The 20,376-nt window shown below is 47.2% G+C and overlaps 1 protein-coding gene across 1 annotated transcript; it reads right to left on the reverse strand.

The window, feature by feature from the left end:
* Positions 1-276: 276 nt before the first annotated feature.
* On the reverse strand, positions 277-18,800 carry BARX1 (BARX homeobox 1). The gene is made up of 4 exons (XM_060761003.2): positions 18,173-18,800; positions 7,395-7,725; positions 6,272-6,356; positions 277-1,010 (listed from the first exon to the last, which is right to left on the reverse strand). The coding sequence occupies exons 1-4, from the start codon at positions 18,405-18,407 to the stop codon at positions 846-848; spliced, it is 816 nt and encodes a 271-aa protein (XP_060616986.2). The 5' UTR covers positions 18,408-18,800; the 3' UTR covers positions 277-845.
* Between the last annotated feature and the right edge of the window lie 1,576 nt (positions 18,801-20,376).

Below are 20,376 nucleotides of genomic sequence, written 5' to 3' on the forward strand. Positions count from 1 at the left end.
GGCCAATTCTCTCACACCAGAAGCGACTTGCAGCTTCTCAAGTCGCTCCTGACACAAAAAGAAGAATTCAAGCTGTCAAGCCATTTCCAAGGTGCATCTACACCAGGCATGGGCAAACTCCCGCCCTCCAGGTGTTTTGGACTTCAACTCCCACAATTCCTAACAGCCGGTAGTCCCCCCAAAAAGGCAAAAAATAAAACCGCAAATCTTGGGCCCTTTCTTAACTCGCTAGCGATGGTCTAAGGCAAAGAAGGCATTGGAGTACTCATGCCAAACTGTTCATAAAATATTTTTATTGAAATAAATTCAGTTATCTTCATATTAATTCAACACCGAGTGGGAAAGAGTTTCAGGGAAGAGGCCCCTCCGTCCGCGCCCTCTGGCTCTGCGGGCTGCAAGCGCCCTGATCCTCTGTCCCACCAGGCCAAAAGAGGCCCAAGGAAGGCCAAGGCCTTGACCTCCCTCCCTCCCACCCAGGGACACGTCTCCCTTCTGCGGAGGGGCAGCTCAACACGCAAAAGGAAGAAATGCAGCAGAACCGACGGGGAAGGACAGCAGCCCACTAACCATTTGGCCACCCTTCTGGTTCCTCTCGCTTCCTCCTCGGCGCCTCAGCAGCTGCGTAATAACAGGACCGCCTTGCACGGCCCTCGAGTCCGTGTCCCGCGTCCTCCAAGGCAATCCACGCGAGGTTGAGTCGCCTGGCAAGGTCCAAGAGCAAGCGTGGAAAGCCTTTCTCCTCGCGGCAGGGAGTCCCCAAAAGTCCTCACGCGCAGAGCGGGCGGGCAAAAGGCCCCAGGAGCCCACGCCGAGTCCGCGCGTGGGCGCTGCCGCGTGGGCTGAAGCTATTCCTCCTGGCTGACGTGGCCGGGGGAGCCGAGGCTCTCGGGTTGTCGCTCCAGCTCCTTCGTCCGCTCTTGCTCCGTCAGCTGCTCGCTGGTCGGGATGGAGTTCTTCTTGGGGCGCCCTTTGGGCTTAGTGGGGGACTCCAGCCCTCCGCCTTGAAGGACCTGCGGAGACAAAAATGGTAAGGTTCAAGGAAAGGCAGGCAGGCGAAGGAAGAAACCCAACTAGGAAAATACGTGCTTCAATAAAGGGAAAAGTAATGGTTTCCCCTGACATTAAGTCTAGTCGTGTCCGACTCTGGGGTGGTGCTCATTTCGAACTGCTTGGTTGGCAGAAGCTGGGGCTAACAACGGGAGCTCACCCGCTCCCCGGATTCGAACATCCGGAGATCCATTATATATACATATACATGCATACATACATACATATCTATATCTATATAAATAAAAATATAATGTTCGTTTGTGGAATTAATACAACTCAAAACCTCTGGACGAACTGACACCAAATTTGGACACAATACACCTATCAGGCCAACAAGTGACCATCAGTCATAAAAACACTGAAAAACACAGTGGAGGAGACTTAAAAAGCCAAAAAAAAAATACATTACAACGCATGCGCAGAACCACACAAACACGCATATATACAAATATACACAAATATATACACATATATGCACATATATACAAACACAAAACACATATACACAGACTGGGCAACAGCAAAGGTTGGCAGGGGAGGCTAGTACTGTGTGTGTGTGTGTGTGTGTGTGTGTGTGTGTATAGTGAATCCTGTAATTATTTGTCTTTGTGTCTATCTTGAAGTGTGTGTGTGTGTGTGTGTGTCTATCTATATAAAATCTCACCATAGTAACCTGGAAAACACCTAATCTGACCTGAGGCTTTGCTGCTATCTGGTTTACACTACTTAATGGGCCCACTGAGCCAGAATACTTTGAGCACTGGGCTATGACTCTGGAGACCAGCATTTGAATTCATGCTCAGCCATGAAAACCCACTGGGTGACCTAAGGAAATTCAGACTTTCTCAGCTTCAGGGGAAAACAAATCCCCTTTGAACAATTCTTGTGGAGGGAACCCCATGATAGAGTAGACACAAGCTGGAAACCACTGGAAGGCAGCAGCAATGGGTTAAGCACCATCATCTTTTCTTCCGCCTGGCATGGTCCGTGCTTGGGTTTTGAGCGTGAACTTAGCAGGCAGCCATGACACAGGCCATCCTTTCTGAGCCTCACTGTGCCTCCATGTGTTGAGGTGAACACCTTGTTTGTTGAAGTTCTACCTCCCATAGTTCACTCTTTGCTTGAAGCAAACTCTCTTGCTTCAAGGAGCCAGGATTTTTGTGGCTGTTGGATCTGGAAAAACAATTACTCTCAAAACCCTCTTTGCTAACAGTAAAGCTACCTGCTGACTTATTCGTAGGAGGTCTTTTCTGAACTGGTTTTATTGCCCTTGATTCTGCATCCACAAAGAAATCTTGTAGCCTTATGAAAGTAGCTGGGAGAAAGAGGTTCAACCTTTTATAGATTCTGGGCCCTTCCACACCGCCCTATATCCCAGAATATCAAGGCAGAAAATCCCACATTATCAGAGTGTGGACTCCAATAACCCAGTTATTGAGGTTTGGCCTTGTCTTCCTCTGAGGCTGAGAGAGTGTGATTTCCCCAAGACTCCTCATGGACAATCAGGGATTCTTACCCTGATCTCCAGAGTCCTCCCCAATGTTCAGACCATTAAACCATGCTTGTTCACATTATGTTATTAAGTTTCATATTATGTTCCATGTTAGGGACTTATTTGGAAGGAACTCTCATTACTCTGTCCCCAGATCAAATTCTCACATACCGGCAACATGAGGCAACTTGCATCTGCCCCCCCCCCCCAACTTGACAAATGCAATTTAGTCCCCTAAATGTACATTTATAGAATTATTATTATGATATATAATGTTGATGTGTCAAGTCTCATTTATGTCAATGAAGTTAATTTCCACCTATGTGTGAATAGAATGGCCTCTCTCCTTACTTTGAAATAAGCATGGGCAAGATCAGCATATAAGGTGCTGACTTTAAGCAACAAAAATAAACATTACATCATCTCATTAAGGCCAGCAAGTGCTATTTAGGGAAGATTACAGCCTCTCCCTCTCCCCAAAAAGCTTAGGCAAATCATGATATTGTTTTGGAAAATCAGCTTCATGTTACTTGAATCACTCTCAGGCATTCCTGTGAAATCCTTGATCACCACCACATTAAAATTCCATATTTCAACCATTAGTAAATAAAGGTTGGATCCACAATGCTTTACAATGACATAATTCTCACTGACGATTGTGTGTCACATCTGCCTTTAAGTCTCCTGTAGATTTATGGTGACCCCATGAATTTCAAAGGCAAGGAACAGTAATAGATTCTGCTACTTTCTTCCTCTGAAATAAGGCCTACTGCACCCGATTTTACCAGAACTTAACTTCACCACTACTAATTTGCCTCATAGGCTTCTGCTAGACTAAAGCTTGAGTATTTGGTCTTATATGGATGTTCAGTACACTAGTTCAACCCTGGTGAAATGTGCTTAGGATTGTTGGAAATAGCAACTTTCTCAAGCCTCCACTAGTTATTTGTTGTGTATATAATTCAGATTGTTTACTGTATTGTATATGTGTGCAGGCATGTAGCCAGGGGGGGGGCTCGGGGGGGCTTCAGCCCCCCCCCCCCCCCGAAATCTCATGGTGGTTCGCGAAAAGGCCTTAGTGGTGCATTATTTAAACTGTTATGTTTATTCATATCATGATCTGATCACCATACTCAATATATCCCATATGCATGGGGGTATTGGGGTAATGATACAAAAGGTTTGCTAGGCTAGACCCTCTTTCACTCAGACTCAGCCCCCCCCCCGAAACTCAGCCCCCCCCCCCGAAACCCCCCCTGAAATTTTTTTAGCCCCCCCCCCCCCCCCCAAACAAAATCCTGGCTACGGGCCTGTATGTGTGTATTGGTAGGCAATTTTACTTTAACTCTTTGTTGTGGGAAGGGCTGCAGATTATGTGATCAGAACTGGGTTTATTCAGGACTCAGACTCTGTTTTAGGAACAGTATGCTGTACAGAAGCCATTATACTCCATTGGACTTTCAGAATAGACAGAGATTCTATTAGACTCTCAGAACAGAGAGATGCTTTAGATTATGAGAAAGATGCCCTGTGTTACCTACATAGAAAAACTACTTCAAATCTACTTGTAACTGGATTGATAAGCAAAGTACCTGTATACTAAATACATGAAGTTTGTGGGTAACCTATGTTACTTTTAAAGAAGTCTGCTTATTTTGTCTCTTTAGAGCATGATTTAAAGGCAAATATATTTTAAGGGAGAGTAGATGTTTCGGGGCAACTTCAAAGAACACTTCTGAAACTCTGCTGTATATGTGTGTGTGTCTGTGTGTCTGTGTGTGTGTGCGCGCGCGCGCGCATTGGCATATCTTTGTTCCTAACAGTTCAAAGACATACCTAGGTACATCCATTTAACAGCTGAGAAACCTTGTTGTTTTGCATTAATGCTGGTGAATGCGATTTTCCCAAAAGGGTATGACTCTAACAGGTCATGCTTTTTACCAAGAGGTTTGGACATCATTTTTCAAAAGGTGGCGACTTCTAACAAGGTTGCAACTTTACTCTGGATCCAGTCCTGTCTAATTACAAAGCCAGAGACTACAGTCTTCATCACTGTGCCAGAAGAGCCAAACCCAGTGCATCCCTATTTATCTTAGTGGGGATTGTAACCTGGACAAGCAGTGTAACTATCTCTGACACAGCTGAATCACAGTAAACCGGTCAAGCTGAAATATTGAATCACAGTAACTCAGTCATGCCAAAAATTTTGGACAAGTCCTTTCTGGTCTGTTCAGCTGGATAAATGTCAAAGCTGAGATCTTTCATTCTACTACTAGGCACTGAGATCACCATTTGGGAAAGATATTCTACCATCGTGGCTTCCATTCCACTTTGTTCTGTTTTCAGAATGAGGAAATTAGTGTCCACTGCACAAGGCTTATCCTGAGGAATATCGACTGTGTAAGTCAGTGTTTCTCAACCTGGGGTCGGGACCCCTGGGGGATCAGAGGGAGTAGCAGAGGGGCCATCAAAAATCATCAGAAAACACAGCATTTTCTGTTGGTCATGGGGGGTTTTGTGTGAGAAGTTTGGCCCAATTCTATCATTGGTGGGATTCTAAATGCACTTTGATTATAGGTGAACTATAAATCCCAGCAACTACAATTCCCAAGTGTCAAGGTCTATTTTCCCAAACTACACCAGTATTCACATTTGGGCATATTGAATATTTGTGCCAAGTTTGGTCCCGATCCATCATTGTTTGAGTTCATAGTGCTCTCTGGATGTAGGTGAGCCACAGCTCCAAAACTCAAGGTCAATGCCCACCAAACCCTTCCAGTATTTTCTATTGGTCATGGGAGTTCTGTGTGCCAAGTTTGGTTCAATTCCATCATTGATGGAGTTCAAAATGCTCCTTGACTGTAGGTGAACTATAAATCCCAGCAATTACAACTCCCAAATGACAAAATCAATCCTTGCCCAACCCCACCAAACTTGGGCATATCGGGATTTGCGCCAAATTTGGTCCAATACATCTTGCATATCAGATTGTTTACAATTCATAACAGTAGCAAAATTACAGTTATGAAGTAGCAATGAAAATCATTTTATGGTTGGGAATCACCACAACATGAAAAACTGTATTAAGGGGTCATGGCATTAGGAAGGTTGAGAAACATTGATGTAAGTGCAATTCAGTTTAGTGATACTTTCTGTCAATGTTTTTAGGATTGGGGTAAGCAGGTGAAGGGGCTGGGGTAGAGAGAAAAATATGTTATAACCACTAGAGTAAGGGTAGAGGATCGGTGGATCTGATCTGATTGGTAAAAGTGAGAATTATATTTCAGCAGCACTGCTTTGCCTTCCACCTCAGATTGTCTGAAGAAACTTTCTTGCACCACCTGGTCTCCCAGATGTAACGCATTAGGACACCTACCATCCAAGCAATTTGGCCACTGAATGGCCAGGGATACTGTTAATTGGCGCATACTCCATCTGAAAGGATCTTGTTTGGAAGCTATACATCTACCTCCTCCCCTTTTTCCAGGTGGCTAAGAAATGTCATTTGGTTGCCCGGTTATTTTTCTCTGTGGCTGCCCTTATAGGCAAAATATAGTCTTAGAATCATAGAGTTGGAAGAGGGCTATCCAGTCCAAACCCCTGCCAAGAAGCAGGAAAAATGCATTCAAAGTTACTATTGAATCATAGAGTTGGAAGAGGGCTATCCAGTCCAAACCCCTGCCAAGAAGCAGGAAAAATGCATTCAAAGTTACTATTGAACACACTTACTATTTTCTTCCATTTCATTCGCCTGTTTTGGTACCAGGTTTTCACTTGTAGTTGACTCAGGCCCAGGGATTCTGCCAGGTCTATCCTGCAGGGAAAAGAAAGGAAATGTCTTGGATAGATACATCTGTCTCCCTAAATTTCACCCTTCCCCTTCTGTAAACTGGTTACTCTCTTTCCAGGATTTCTAGCACAGCCTCTGTATATAAAGCAGAACTAGAGAACCTGTGGAGTTTCAGGTGTTGCTCCAGGCCCAGCTCCAGGTTTAAACTGAAGCTAACTAAGATACAGCATTAGGCTTTCAACTTCAAGGTCCTCATATTAGGGGAGCTTCTGAATAAATAAGAAAATGAAAACACCAGACAAATTACAGTGTAGATCCACCCAAAGTGACCTCACAGAATTGCTATGAGACTCAGTGAGAGGATAACAGGACTGTAGGGATAACGAGGAATAACAGCATCTATAGTTGGGTTGCTGTGAGTTTTCCAGGCTGTATGGCCATGTTCCAGAGACATGTCCCCTGATGTTTCGCCCACATCTATGCCAGGCATAAACATGGTGCAACGGGTTAAACCGCTGCGCTGCTGAATTTACTGTCCAAAAGGTTGGCGGTTCTAATCGGGGAGTAGGGTGAGCTCCCACTGTTAGGTCCTGCTCCTGTCAACCTAGCAGTTCAAAAACATTCAAATGTGAGTAGATCAATAGGTACCGCTCAGGTGAGAAGGTAACGGTGTTCCATGCAGTCATGCTGGCCATAGACACCTTGGAGGTGTCTATGGGCTCTTCGTCTTAGAAATGGAGATAAGCACCACCCCCCAGAGTCGGACACGACTAGACTTAATGTCAGGGGAAACCTTGACCTTTTATGGCAGGCATCCTCAAAGGTTGTGAGGTCTATTGGAAACTAAGAAAGTGAGGTTTATATATCTGCACGCATCTATCTTTTTTTTGTTGCTAGTGTCAATGGTAGCCTTCTTGGAGTGGTTCTGTGAAACCATTCTTGTTCCCCTGCCCTCTTCAATCAAATATGACTCTGCCAAGGGTTGCACCAGTGTAAGCAAATGTCCATGTTATTGCAGGTGGGCAGGCACGGAGGCGGGCACGCGGGGGCGCCTGGGCTCACCTGTCCGGCGTGGAGAGGTACTTCTGCTTCTCGAAGCGCTTCTCGAGGCCCATCAGCTGCAGCTCGGTGAAGACGGTGCGGCTGCGGCGGCCCTTCTTGGCCTTGGCGCCGGCCTCGGCGCAGGCTCCGGTCTCTAGCTTCCCGCGGAGGTGGAGCTCGAGGGGCAGGTGTGGGGGGCCCGGCGCGCCGGGGAAGCCCGGGCCAGAGCCCCCCGCCGCCAGCAGCGCCGCCGCCGCCGCCCCCGCGCTCAGCCCCGAGCAGCCCAGCGGCGCCCCCGACGACAGAGGGAACTTGAACACCGCCGCCGCCGCCTGCTCCGCTTTCAGGACCGCTGCAAGGGAGAGAGAAAAAGGAAGGAAGGAAGGAAGGAAGGAAGGAAGGAAGGAAGGAAGGAAGGAGGGAGGGAGGGAGGGAGGGAGGGAGGGAGGGAGGGAGGGAGGGAGGAAGGAAGGAAGGAAGGAAGGAAGGAAGGAAGGAAGGAAGGAGGAAGGAAGAAGAGGAGGGAGGAGGGAGGGAGGAGGGAGGGAGGATGGAAAGAAGGAAGAAATGAAAGAAGAAACGAAGGAAATAAGATGGAAAGAAGGAAGAAAGGAATGAAGGAAGAAGGAAGAAAGGATGGAAAGAAGGAAGGAAGATGGAAAGAAGAAAGGAAGGAAGGAAGGAAGGAAGATGGAAAGAAGGAAGGAAGGAAGATGGAAAGAAGCAACGAAGGAAGGAAAGAGGAAGGAAGATGGAAGGAAGGAAGATGAAAAGAAGGAAGGAAGGAAGGAAAAAGGAGGGAGGGAGAATGGATGGAAGGAAGGAAGGATGGAAGGAAGGAAGAAAAGAAAGAAAAGAAAGCGAGAGAGAGCACGGTGACTCCGGAGCCAAAAAGATTTCGCCACCGCCCCTCAGTCCCAGCCTTCCCTCTCTCCAGAGCTCTGGAAAATCACTTTGGAGGGACTGCACCTCCCAGAATCCCCCATCCTGGGCATTCTGGGTTGTATCCCATGAGTTAGGGTGCATCTCCCTAACTCATGGGACATAACTTTTAACTGTCATGGCCCAATATGATGGAATCATGGGCGTTGTTTGTGTTGTGGAAGGCTTCCATGGCCGGAATCACTGGGTTGCTGTGAGTTTTCCGGGCTGTATGGCCATGTTCCAGAAGCATTCTCTCCTGACGTTTCGCCCACATCCATGGCAGGCATCCTCAGGGGTTGTGAGGTTTGTTAGAAACCGGGCAAGTGGGGTTTATATATCCATGGAATGTCCACGGTGGGAGAAAGAACTCTTGTCTCCCTGAGGCATGTGTGAATGTTGCAGCTGGACTTGATTAGGGCCGAATAGCCATGCAGTTTCAAAGCCTGGCTGCTTCCTGCCTGGGCGTTGTAGTTTCACAAGGTCTTTAGCTTCCACTGCCCAAGTGGGCGGGTGCCTCTTATCAATCCACGGCAATCGACATAAATTCTACAACTTTTTTTGCTTAGCATTTCGCCATTGTGGCGTTCTCCATGCAAGGAACTGAAACCCAAATTGAATTGCGCCCCAGGGCGCATCTCCACGGTAGAATGAATGCAGTTTAGTACCACTTTAACTGCTATGGCTCAATGCTATGGAAGGCTGGGATTGAGAAGGTCTTTACCCTTCTCTGCCAAAAAGTAGGGAGCCTCAACAAACTGCAGATTCCAAGATTCCAACGTGCCAACAATTTTGGCTGTTCTTCCAACTCCTCCTTCTTTCTCTAATCCTCCCTTGTCATTTTCTCGGGCTCCTCTAAACCATTTGAACCTCCACCAGGAGGATTAGTCGCTATTGTTTTCTATGCTCCCAGACTCCATAGTCTTTGGCACGTTGGAATATTCTGGAACATACAGCCCGGACCACCAACGCGACACCATGTAGCACGAATTTTGTTCCTGGGTTATAAATGTCATTTCCTAATTGGTTCTATCATAAAAACATGGAAAAGGTTTATTAAACTGCAAAAGCTTTGTTTTTGCGGGACATCCGGCAGCACATATTGCTGTAGTTTTTCAATGAATTCTCAACCAATTCAACATAGTTTGTAGCAGTCACAAAGACAAAGTTTCCCGGGTATAACAACTACTTTCAAAGTCAGTACCGCACAATTAAACAAGAAATAACACTTCAAAACCAGGAACAGATTTTTCCCCCAAAATTTGTTAGTTAGTTGATGCACTTTAGGTTCCAGATCTGAATTGAGGAAAGTTCTTAGAATGTATCAACGCTATACAATCGTGGTGTTGGTACATGCCATACAAAGGCCTCAACAACATATCATGCGATTTGTAGTTTGCATTTGAAATTATTTGCCAAAGGGTTCTGGTACTGTAATCCAGAACCGTGTATTGGGATTATGTAAATGCTTAGAGCATTCAATGTGCATGCAAGATGCTTAGTTTTTCCAACACAGTGGGCCACAGTGTCGGATACTAAATTGCACTGTTATTAACTGTCAACTTCAGATAGTTTCCGATCTATGGCGGCCTTAAGGCGAATCTGACACTGTTGTTCAGATTTGTTCCAAATGGGTGTGCCTCGTCCATTTCCATTACCTATTTCAGGACACCAAATCCCGAGAGTTAAAGTGAGATAGGACTGCTATCATTGTAAAATGTAACTGGCAAGATTCATTCAAAGGAGGGAGGGTGGCCTCCAACTCCCAAATGCAAGGCTTCACCTCCTATGTGGAGGAGCCCTTCTCTAGGGAAGTCTCCCCGAAGAACAACTGCAGAAGATACACCGTGGGTTCCCTGTGGAGGCTTTTTCAGCCTTCGGAAATCCCAAAGTTCAGGGAAGGAGAACACCCTCTGGGAACCAGGACTGCTATTCTCAAAGTATTTATCTGGCAGTTCAGCTTAATGTAACAAATTTCCAAGTAAATGTGGCTGGAATTGAGCTGTTCCCGTTGTAGGAGAAAATGTGCAAAGCCAACCCATGCAGGCTATATCGACACTGCCAAATAATGTGGTTTGTACTTCATTATATGGTCAGTGGAAACCCATATAGATGATGTTCAGTACATTATATGGGTCTACATTGACTGTATAATGCAGGGTTGTTGTTTTGTGTGTATGTGTGTGTCAGGAGCGACTTGATAAACTGCAAGCCTGGTGTGAGAGAATTGTCCGTTGCCCTGTCCCCGCATGAGAAGCCGGAGCTTACAGACGTGAGCTCACCCTGCTCCCTGGATCTTTCTACCGGCACAAAGGTTTAACCCAGGGGTCCTCAAACTAAGGCCCGGGGGCCAAATACGGCCCTCCAAGGTCACGCACAGAGGGACGCTCCGGATGTAAGCTATTGCTGCTGGAAAACCAGTGTTCAGGTATCAAACTGCATTAGTTCTACAGCGTGGATGTGCCCTCTGAGGTAGGTTCTTCCACCCTTTTTCACAAAAAAAAAATGCCTTTAATTCTTTCCTGCCTGGAGACATAACAATAGATTTGGAGTAGTAACAATAGTAATGAGGAAAGTAAACACACTAAAGCAGGGGTCCTCAAACTAAGGCCCGAGGGCCGGGTAAGGGCCTCCAAGGTCATTTACCCGGCCCTCGCTCAGGGTCAACCTTAGTCTGAAACAACTTGAAAGAATACAACAACAACAATCCTCTCTCATCAGCCAAAAGCAGGCGACATTTAACAACAGCAAAAGTGCAACCCTCAGAAATAAATTCCTACTGAGTTCAATGGGGCTTGCTCCAAGCTAAATGTGGGTATGGCTGCAATTTTGGGGAATCTGCGCTACGAGGCCAACAACTTCTTTGGGTGCCAGTTTTGGTGAGGAGCTGGCGCTTCCGTTTCAGAAACATGAAAGCGCCCTGCCTATGGTCTGTCTAAGGAGGGGGGTGGATCTTCTTGGGCGAGGGACGCTTGATTGCAATAGTCGTTTGATTGATGGATGGACTACGACGCGGGAGACCAAGGTTCGAATCCCTTGGAAACCCATTGGAGCACCTTGGTCTTGCTTTTCACGCGACTGTCCTGCTTCTTGGAAAATGGGGTTGGACTGGATGGCCCACGAGGTCTCTTCCAACTCTATGAGTCGATGGTCAAGTCACACACTCTCAGCCTCGGAGGGAGGCAAAGGCAAGCCTCCTCTGAACAAATCCTGCCAAGACTTGAAGGCACAGAACAATAATACCAACGACGTCACTGTCACTGAAATACCTTCCCAAGAGTCTCCATTAGGGAAGTGGAAATGGCAATCAGCAAACACTGAGTTTGGGTTTGGAAGTTTGGTTTGGAGCGGCAGTTGGTCTGTAAAGTGCTCCCGCCCCAATTGAGACCTTTCATCCAACTGCTGTTGTCTGTCATCTTTGATATTTTGCCCGAGAAGTAACAAGTCAAAGAAGTGTCCGACATTTGAAAAGCATAGAGGGACGTATTTAAATGCCTCTTTGTTGTTTGCAAAAGATACTGTTTTCAGATTTGGAATTAAAATAAATCCTCTCAATATCTCTGGAAAATTCAGAAAAAAATGTTTTGGTTCCCTTACATTTCAAATAGTATGTTTCGGAAATGGCTACCACCCACCCATACGCACAAAAAATCCTATGCAAACTACCATTGCTTCAAAAACGTATTTCAGCATTCTGTGGAAATCCATGCCATATTTTTCCATTGCATAAACTATAAATATTTTTTAAAAAATTATGATCCGAGCCTACCGACTTGGGAAACCTTCCTGCTGCTGTCATTTATCTTTGAGTCTGTTTCATAGCTCGACCCACTAGCAGCCAATACTAGTGTTTTAAAACAGTTGGATGAAATCGAGATATATTTCAGTTCTACACGGTGTGGAACAGTATACAACAGGCATGAGCAAACTTGGATGTTTTGGACTTCAACTTCCACAATTCCTAACAGCCTCAGCTCTTTCCTTTTAAGCGGCTGAGGGGGAAAAGGAAGGGGCCTCAGGCTGGTAGGAATTGTGGGAGTTGAAGTCCAAAACACCCGAAGAGCCCAAGTTTGCCCATACCTGGTATATAGTTAATGTGGTTTGAATGCTGGATTAAGACTCTGAGGGAACTAGCGTTTGAATCCTAGCTTAAACGAAGAGTAAGGCAATGGAAAATCTTACTACTACTATTGCTCCATTAAAAATAAATCTTGGGACTTAAATACCTCGAAGGCACCAAATCTGACTTTGGAAGTTAAACAGGGTCAGTCCTGGTTACTGAAACCGTGACATTTCAGAGCAGGTATGGGCAAATTTGGCCCCTCCAAGTGTTTTGGACTTCCAACTCCCACATTTCCCAACAGCTTCGGACCCTTTCCTTTTACCCCCCAGCCGCTTAAGCGGAAAGGGAAAGGGAAACGAAGGGTTCTAGAGCTGTTAGGAATTAAGGGAGTTGAAGTCCAAAACACCTGGAGGGCCCAAGTTTGCCCATTCCTGTTTCAGAGGAAGGACCTGGCAAAACCGCTTGAGCAAAGAAAATTCATGGGGTTGCCATGAGTTGACAGACATGCAGAGAACTCCACGAAGGATTTCCATGAGCCTGGGTTGACGTGAAGACACGTGATACTTAAATGAATCTTGAGAAAATAAGACTTCGTATGTTTTTTTTTCTTCCTATGTGTATGTATTGATAGTGAAATTATGTCCCCCATTGCATTGGATAGAATTTATTCCCAAGCCTAAGGCCCCTTCCACACAGTTGAATAAAACCCCCGCATTATCTGTTTTCAACTGGAATATATGGCAGTGTAGATTCAGATAAGCCAGTTCAAAGCAGCTATTGTGGGATTTTCTGCCTTGATATTCTGGGTTATATGGCTGTGTGGAAGGGCCCTAAGATTGCAGTTTCAGACTCGCTTCTAAGGAGACAGACTCGCTTCTAAGGAGACAGACTCCCTTCTCTCTGTGGAGAATGAAGTTTTATGTTCCCGAGAAAGGCACTTGAGAAGGAGCTCGAATTAGAAACCGAGACGCGAAATTTCCGCATATTTTATCCAGGTGGAAATTCCTTTTTTTTTTTTTTTTTTTTTTTGCTCTGTCATCATCCCAAGGAAATGGAAAATACATGCCATGTATACCTATACAAGCCAACAAACACCATCCTTTCTATTTGACGCATCAATTACATGGCGTTTTACGGTATGCATAAAGTAAAGGTAAAGGTTTCCTCTTGACATTAAGTCGAATCGAGTCCAACTCTGGGAGGTGGTGCTCATCTCCATTTCTAAGCCGAAGAGCCCACACTGTCCTTCCTAGACACCTCCAAGGTCGTGTGGCCGGTGTAACTATTGATCTACTCAGATTTGCATGTTTTCGAACTGCTGGGTTGGCAGAAGCTGGAGTTAACGGCGGGAGCTCACCCCGCCCCCGGAATCTAAAAGTTCAGCTGGTTTAACCCGCTGCGCCAAGGGGGCTCCATGGTAGGCATGCACAGTTTCACGTCATCCTGGCAGGTGATAAAATTATAATGCTCATGGAAGTCTTCCCTATCTCTGGCCTACCAAGCACAGAAGACCAAACCCAGATTGTAGGCTGTATATTCTGCTCCCCAACTTCACTCCTATCCCTGTTTAAACGCACTGCATAACAAGACAGTCCCCTCCTTCATCCTTTCATTCCTTCTTTCCTTCCACAATTCTTGTTGTTTTGAAGCAAATCCTTCCACAACTCTTGTTGTTTTGAAGCAAACGATTAAGGCCCCTTACACATAGCTGAATACAATCACACATTACCTGCTTTGCGGGATTTTCTGCCTTGATATTCTGTGTTATAGGGTTGTGTGGAAGGGCCTAAAGAATGGGAAGCATGTTTAGAATCGGGACCAAGTTCGAGGCAAAATGCTCCAGGTTAACCTTCAACAACCTGGCGAATCTAAAAGGAGAGATTCCCCCCAGCAATGCCCAATCCATGCCATGTTATCTCGCAAATCTACAAGTGGCGCAGCCTAATCGGGGAAGGAAGGAAGGAAGGAAGGAAGGAAGGAAGGAAGGAAGGAAGGAAGGAAGGAAGGAAGGAAGGAAGGAAGGAAGGAGGGTTGGTGTCAAGGGGGAAAGGAGGCTTTTTACACTTGGCTGGCTATGGGCACGGAGTTTTCTCTCGAAACCTTGGCGCAAAGGCCTCTCCCCCAGAGGAGGCCGGAGGAAAAACTGGCTCGCCAAAAGAGACCGAGCCAAAAGAGACCGAGGCGTTGCGCGACTTGTTTGCGCCCCAAAGCAAGCCCGGCCTGACGCCAACTCCGGATCCTGAACCTCTTCAGCAGAGGGGCCTCCATGGGGGCTGGGAAGAGCGCTTCTTGAAACGCCCTGGTCTCTCTCCGCCCTCCTTCAAGCCTCCCCCTTGGGAACAACCCATGGTTTCGTGTGGCCATGTTTTGGAAGAAGCCAAGGGGGACCCACAGTGCCCACGGAGGGAGGGCATCGTCTCGGGAAACCTTAGTCCCTGGAAACGGGAAAGGGCATCTTAGGGGAGGATGTGGTGGCTCCACCTTTGGAGGCTTCGCTCTTTTCCAAAGCACAACACAGGCCCAAGAAATATCTCCTGCCCGCTGGGGTCATCCTAAATAGAGGTGACATAAGGAAATCGGAGGAGAGGAGATGGGTGTAGAGGGGAGCACATCTAGGCTCCCTTCTTCTGTCTTAAATTCTATTTATGATTTATGTCTTATTGGTCTTGTTATTGGTTTTATATTATATGTTAATATTTTATAGTGATGGGCATTGAATTGTAGCCTCTACAAACCGCCTTGAGTCGCCTGCAGGCTGAGAAGGGTGGTATACAAATATAGTAAATAAATAGTAAATACGTTGATGACCAAAGGAAATCTCAATCAAGCTGGTCTTTCTGAAAGCGCAAGGACATACTTTCAACTTTCCTCGCCCTCTCTCAAAATCAGGAGGGAATCTGGCCTAAAGGCACTCTTTCTTCTCCAAATCAAAGGCCTCGTTTTCCCCCCTCTGGGCCTGAGAAACTGTACCCTGCCGAGTTTTTGGAAGGGAAAGGCCCACCCCCGCTCCCAGGCCTTTGCACGGCATGACTCCCACGAGGGTGGACCCAGCTTCGTTTCCAAGCAGATGGCAGAGGCAGGGCAGAGAGGACGGGGAAGCTTCCTCTGCATCCCAGGAAGAAAGAGGGAAGTCCCTTCTTCTAGACGCCATTTTCCCAGAGGAAAATGAGGGGCCACAAAAGGGAACAACAGAGATAATGCTTCTGGGACATGGCCAGAAAAACCTACAAGAACCCAACAGAGATTTGGAGCGAATGGGGACAAGGAAAGTCTGAAAGAGTGAAGAGGCCATATGTTAGGAAGGGTGGATATTTTCTATAGAATTTCCCTCAATTCTATATAAATGTGTATATGCACATATGTGAGAAGAAAGATAGACACTTTTGAACTGTGGTGCTGGAAGAAAATTCTGAGAGTGCCTTGGACTCAAGAAGATCAAACCAATCTATACTCCAGGAATGAATGCTGACTGCTCATTGGAGGGAAGGACGTTAGAGGCAAAGATGAAGTACTTCAGCCACATCATGAAAAGACAGGAAAGATTGGAGAAGGCCATAATGCTGGGAAAATGGAAGGAAAAAGGAAGAGGGGCCGATCAAGGGCAAGATAGATGGATGGTATCCTTGAAGTGACTGGCTTGACCTTGAAGAAGCTGGGGGTGGCCAGGGCCAGCAGGGAGCTCTGTCGTGGGATGGTCCATGAGGTCACGAAGAGTCTGAACTGAACGAATAAACATATATGTGTATACATATACAGGCCTGCAGCAGGTTAAACCGCTGAGCTGCTGAACTTAAGCTCCCGCTGATAGCCTCAGTTTCTGCCAACTTGGCAGTTCGAAAACATGCAAATGTGAGTAGATCAATAGGTACCGCTCAGGCAGGAAGGGAATAGAGTCGGGGAATGTCAAGGGGAAACCTTTACTTATATATACATATACAGACCCGAGCGAGGTCTTAAACATGATGTCAACCCCAACTAGAACAGGTTGGTTGGGCCAATGGAATTTAGCTGAGTGTTGACCCATCATGTTTCTAGAAGGTTTGAGTCTCCTTTAAGAGAGGACAGCGAGATATGAATAATAATAATAATAATAATAATAATACAGATCAACACACATTGTGGGCCCTCAAATGTCAGCCTTCTTTCTGGGTACATCTGACTGGCTGATTCCAAAAATGGCACCAGATTTCCCCTCAGCTCTAATTTTTTGAGATACAGAGCAATCTATCAATGCCATCTGCTCTGCCTTAGAAAACCATAATGACCATATCTAAGAAACGAAGAGTCAGAGACGACTGAAGGAATGAACAAGAAACTGGAGCTGATGCGGTCTATTCAATGCAATTTTCTCAATCAGCGCCCCAAACAACACCAGGAACAGGCCTAAAAACCAAAAAAATTTTTTTTGTTGGGCTGTGTTGTTATTATTATTCTACTGGCTCAATGGAACTCTTTCAGATGGAATTAATCGACTTGGGGGACCCATCTTTTTTCAGGGTCACCACTTCTGCTCAAGCCAGGCACCGGGGATATATGTATGGTATTCCTGGCCAAACTCCGAGTTATTTGCCCCAAAGGTTTATTTAATTGCAAGGCAAAGATACTATGCTAGCAAAGGCCTGGGATTTTGTGCCCATATGGTCAACTTGGCGCTCTTGGTTCCTTAGTGGATGATATGCAATTCTGACCTTGCTGAAGACTTTGGGTTGAATGCATGGCGGGTCGGGATTCTTCGTTTAGGACTGCAGAATACATACACACTGCAAGAATTTATTCTATCAGGTCCGTTTTGTTCTGAACTGGCTACATTATTTGAGGTTTAATTTAGTGCCGATCCTTTAAGAGTGGAGGATTTACCAGACTATATCATTTCGGGTTTCTTTTTGAATATTCAAGGCCCTGGTTGATAAAGGGACGGAGGGAGTCCTCCAAAAGGCAACAAAATTGGCGAGGCGGCTGTGCGTTTGCACCGAGACTGTTTGCTTTTAGGCGCAAAGACCTATGAAGTTAGTAATACAATCGTAGAATCCTTGAGTTGGAAGAGACCTCGTGGACCATCCAGTCCAACCCCCTGCTAAGAAACAAGAAAATCGCATTCATAGAACCCCTGGCAGATGGTCATCCAGCCTCTGTTTAAAAGCCTCCAAAGAAGGAAGTACACTCTGGGAAGTACATTTGCAGTTGTGCCTTTCTTTGAGTCTTGAGTCTTACAGGTTTACACAAGGGAGGAATTCCTTGGTGAAATAAATAAATTGTGGGAGAGGCCCTTGGACAGATCCCGGATTCTCAGTTCTGAAGCCAGTCCCTCCGATTCCAGGGAAGGGAAGGGAAGAAGGGAAGGGAAACGAAGAAGGGAAGGGGAGGGAAGAAGGGTAGGAAAATGAAAGGAAGAAGAGAAGGAAAGGGAAGAAGAAGAAGGGTAGGAAAAGGAAAGAAGGGAAGGGGAAAAGGGAAGGGAAAGGAAGAAGGGAAGGGGAGGGAATGGAAGAAGGGTAAGAAAACGAAACGAAGTAGGGAAGGGAAAGGGGGAAGGGAAGAAGGGAAGGGAAAGGAAGAAGAGTAGGAAAAGGAAAAGAAGACGGGGAGGGAAGGTGAGGGAAAGGAAGAAGGGTAAGAAAAGGAAAAGAAGAAGGGAAGGGAAAAAAGCTGGTTGTCCTTCAACTTCCCATCATCATAATCAACAACAACAAGAGCCAAGCCACTCGGTAAAAAGGGCAAGGATGATGAGCGGCTTCCCGCCAGGGTTTTGAGAGATGTGTGGGGCTCTTGGGGGTTGCCTTGGGCCGGGGGCGCGCGGGGGAGAGAGGGTACATACCGAGGGGGCTGTGATAGGGCCGAGCCGAGAGCAGCGCCTTGACCCCGAACTTGAGGAGCTCTCCGGCGGCGACGGGGGCCGAGGAAGCCTTGGCGGCGGCGTGGTCAGTGAGGATCTCCTCGATCATGAAGCTGCGGTAGCGGTGCGGGCGGGGATCGGCGGCGGCGGCGAAGGGGTCTGCGGCGGGGGCGGGGAAGTAGTGGGCGGCGGCGCCGAGGTCCAAGGGGTGCTGCATGGCGCCGGGCCCCCCACCAGCCCAGCCCTCCCTGGCCCAGGGCGCCCCCCACGGGATGGCGGCGCCTGCAATGGCGGCTGCCCCCTAAATCTCAGCGGATCCGGAGGCCTGGAGCGGCCTGGGTCTGGAAGCGGGTGGGAGGCCGAGGCCAGGCCGAGAGCAACATCCCGGCGGCAGCGGCCTCGCTTCTTCCTCCGCTGCGTGGGGCCCTCGCACTCCCTCGGAGAAGAAACCCCGGCTCCTGAAAGGCGCGGCCTCCGTGTCGCCTTCCTTGGCTGCCTCTTCCTCCTCCTCCTCTTTGCGCGCTTCCTCTCTCCGCCCCGGGGCTGCTCCAGACCGGAGCCTATTATAGAGCTGGCCCTGGACGGAGAACTGCGGGCGGGGGGGGGGGGGGAGGTTGTGTGAAGAGGACGGTGTTGGAGGGGGAGGGGAGGGGGCGGGAAAAGGAGGGCGAAGGATTCGAGACCAGGGCAAGGAGCGCCCAAAGCAAGCTCCGCCGCCCCTCGACCTGGCCGGGCCCCCACCCTCTCCTTTTCCCCACTTCCTCTCTCTCTTTCTCTCTCCCCCACCCCCAGCCAGGTGGGGGCCGATCCGGATTGGGAAGCGACCCTGTCCGGACACCCTCGTTGCTCTTTATTTCGGAGGGAGGCGGCGGGGAGTAGATGGGCAGCAAGGAAGTCGTCTCCTGGGCCTGTCCCTCCAGCAGAAGGGGGTAGGGGTCTTCATTGCCCAAGGGCAGCCCCCCAGGAGACAGGACGAGCCCTGGAGAGGCCTCGCCTGCTCTCCTGCTCTCCCTTTCCCTCCTCCTCCACTTCCGTGTCTTCCTCCTCTCTTCTTCTTCTTCTTCCTCCTCCCTTCCCTTCTGGAGCTATTCAAGGACGCCACCACGCCACGAGTTACCTGGTTCACACCGAGGAACCCAGCCTCCTTGGCACATCCTCCTTTCACTTCTCCCTCCTTCTTTCTCTCGCTTTTTCTCTCTCTCACACACATACAGGAGCTGTTCTCCTCTTTTTCACAGGTATCCTTCCTAAAACATGGTTGACTCATTGGATTTATATCCTGACCTCATCACACGAGAGAATGAACCCACTTTAAATCCGGTTTCTGCATCCTGCAGAATTGTGGGGTTTGTAGTTTAGGGAGAAGGCTTTCACAGCCTCAATAGACTATACACTCCAGAATTCTGCAGGAGGCAGAAACTGGAATTAAAGTGGATTCATTCAGTGGTGTGGTTTGATTTCAGGCTCTTCTGCGCCTCCTTTTCCTCCTGATTCCTCTTCCTCGGTTGAGAGAATGTGGAGTCTAATGTACATGAAGCACAGCGGAAGGCGTGGGGCTGGGTTTTGTGGCACTCCATGTCTTATCTTTGGTGTAAATTAAAGTCATTCTTACCCGGGATAGAAAGTGGTGTCTGGGAGATCACAAGGTGAGGCGGAAGAAAGGGCAGGGGAAAGAAAAGGTTCAGTGAGGTGTGTGTGTGTGTTTGCTGTGCTTCTGGTTTAAACACAATGAGTATCAGTGGCGTTCAAAATGTGCGTGTCTTAAGTCTCCTCCGTCTTTTCTCATCCCTATGCATTTCCCAATGCTTTCTTAGGAAAGCAGCCTGAGTCCCCTTGGGGAGAGAGGGCAGTCTATAAATAAAGTTGTTTATTATTATTATTATTATTATTATTTGAAACACAACAAGATGAGTCTACAGCAGACAAGATCACTCTGCTGGCTGTTATTATTATCATCATCTAATAATAGATATTAATAATATTAATATTATTGATGTTATTGTTTATTATTATTATTATTATTATTATTATTATTAGTTACATAACAAGATTAGTACACATAAAACAAAATCACTATGCTGGCAGATCCTAGTAGGGTGGCCTTTTTGCAACTGACAGTTGGTAATTTTGTCAGCGCCGATTGTATTTAAGTGCAGGCCAAAGTCTTTAGTCACTGCACCCAGGAA

Source organism: Anolis sagrei, chromosome 2 (assembly GCF_037176765.1).
Source record: "Anolis sagrei isolate rAnoSag1 chromosome 2, rAnoSag1.mat, whole genome shotgun sequence".
Classification (NCBI taxonomy): Eukaryota; Metazoa; Chordata; class Lepidosauria; order Squamata; family Dactyloidae; genus Anolis; species Anolis sagrei.

What these genes read in the sequence shown, in the direction of transcription:
- BARX1 (XM_060761003.2), bottom strand. Translation starts at nt 18,407, where the DNA reads ATGCAGCACCCCTTGGACCTCGGCGCCGCCGCCCACTACTTCCCCGCC. An exon ending in TACCTCTCCACGCCGGACAG is followed by an intron (nt 6,357 to 7,394) that starts GTGAGCCCAGGC and finishes TTTTCCCTGCAG; the next exon opens with GATAGACCTGGCAGAATCCC. An exon ending in GAATGAAATGGAAGAAAATA is followed by an intron (nt 1,011 to 6,271) that starts GTAAGTGTGTTC and finishes TTGTCTCCGCAG; the next exon opens with GTCCTTCAAGGCGGAGGGCT.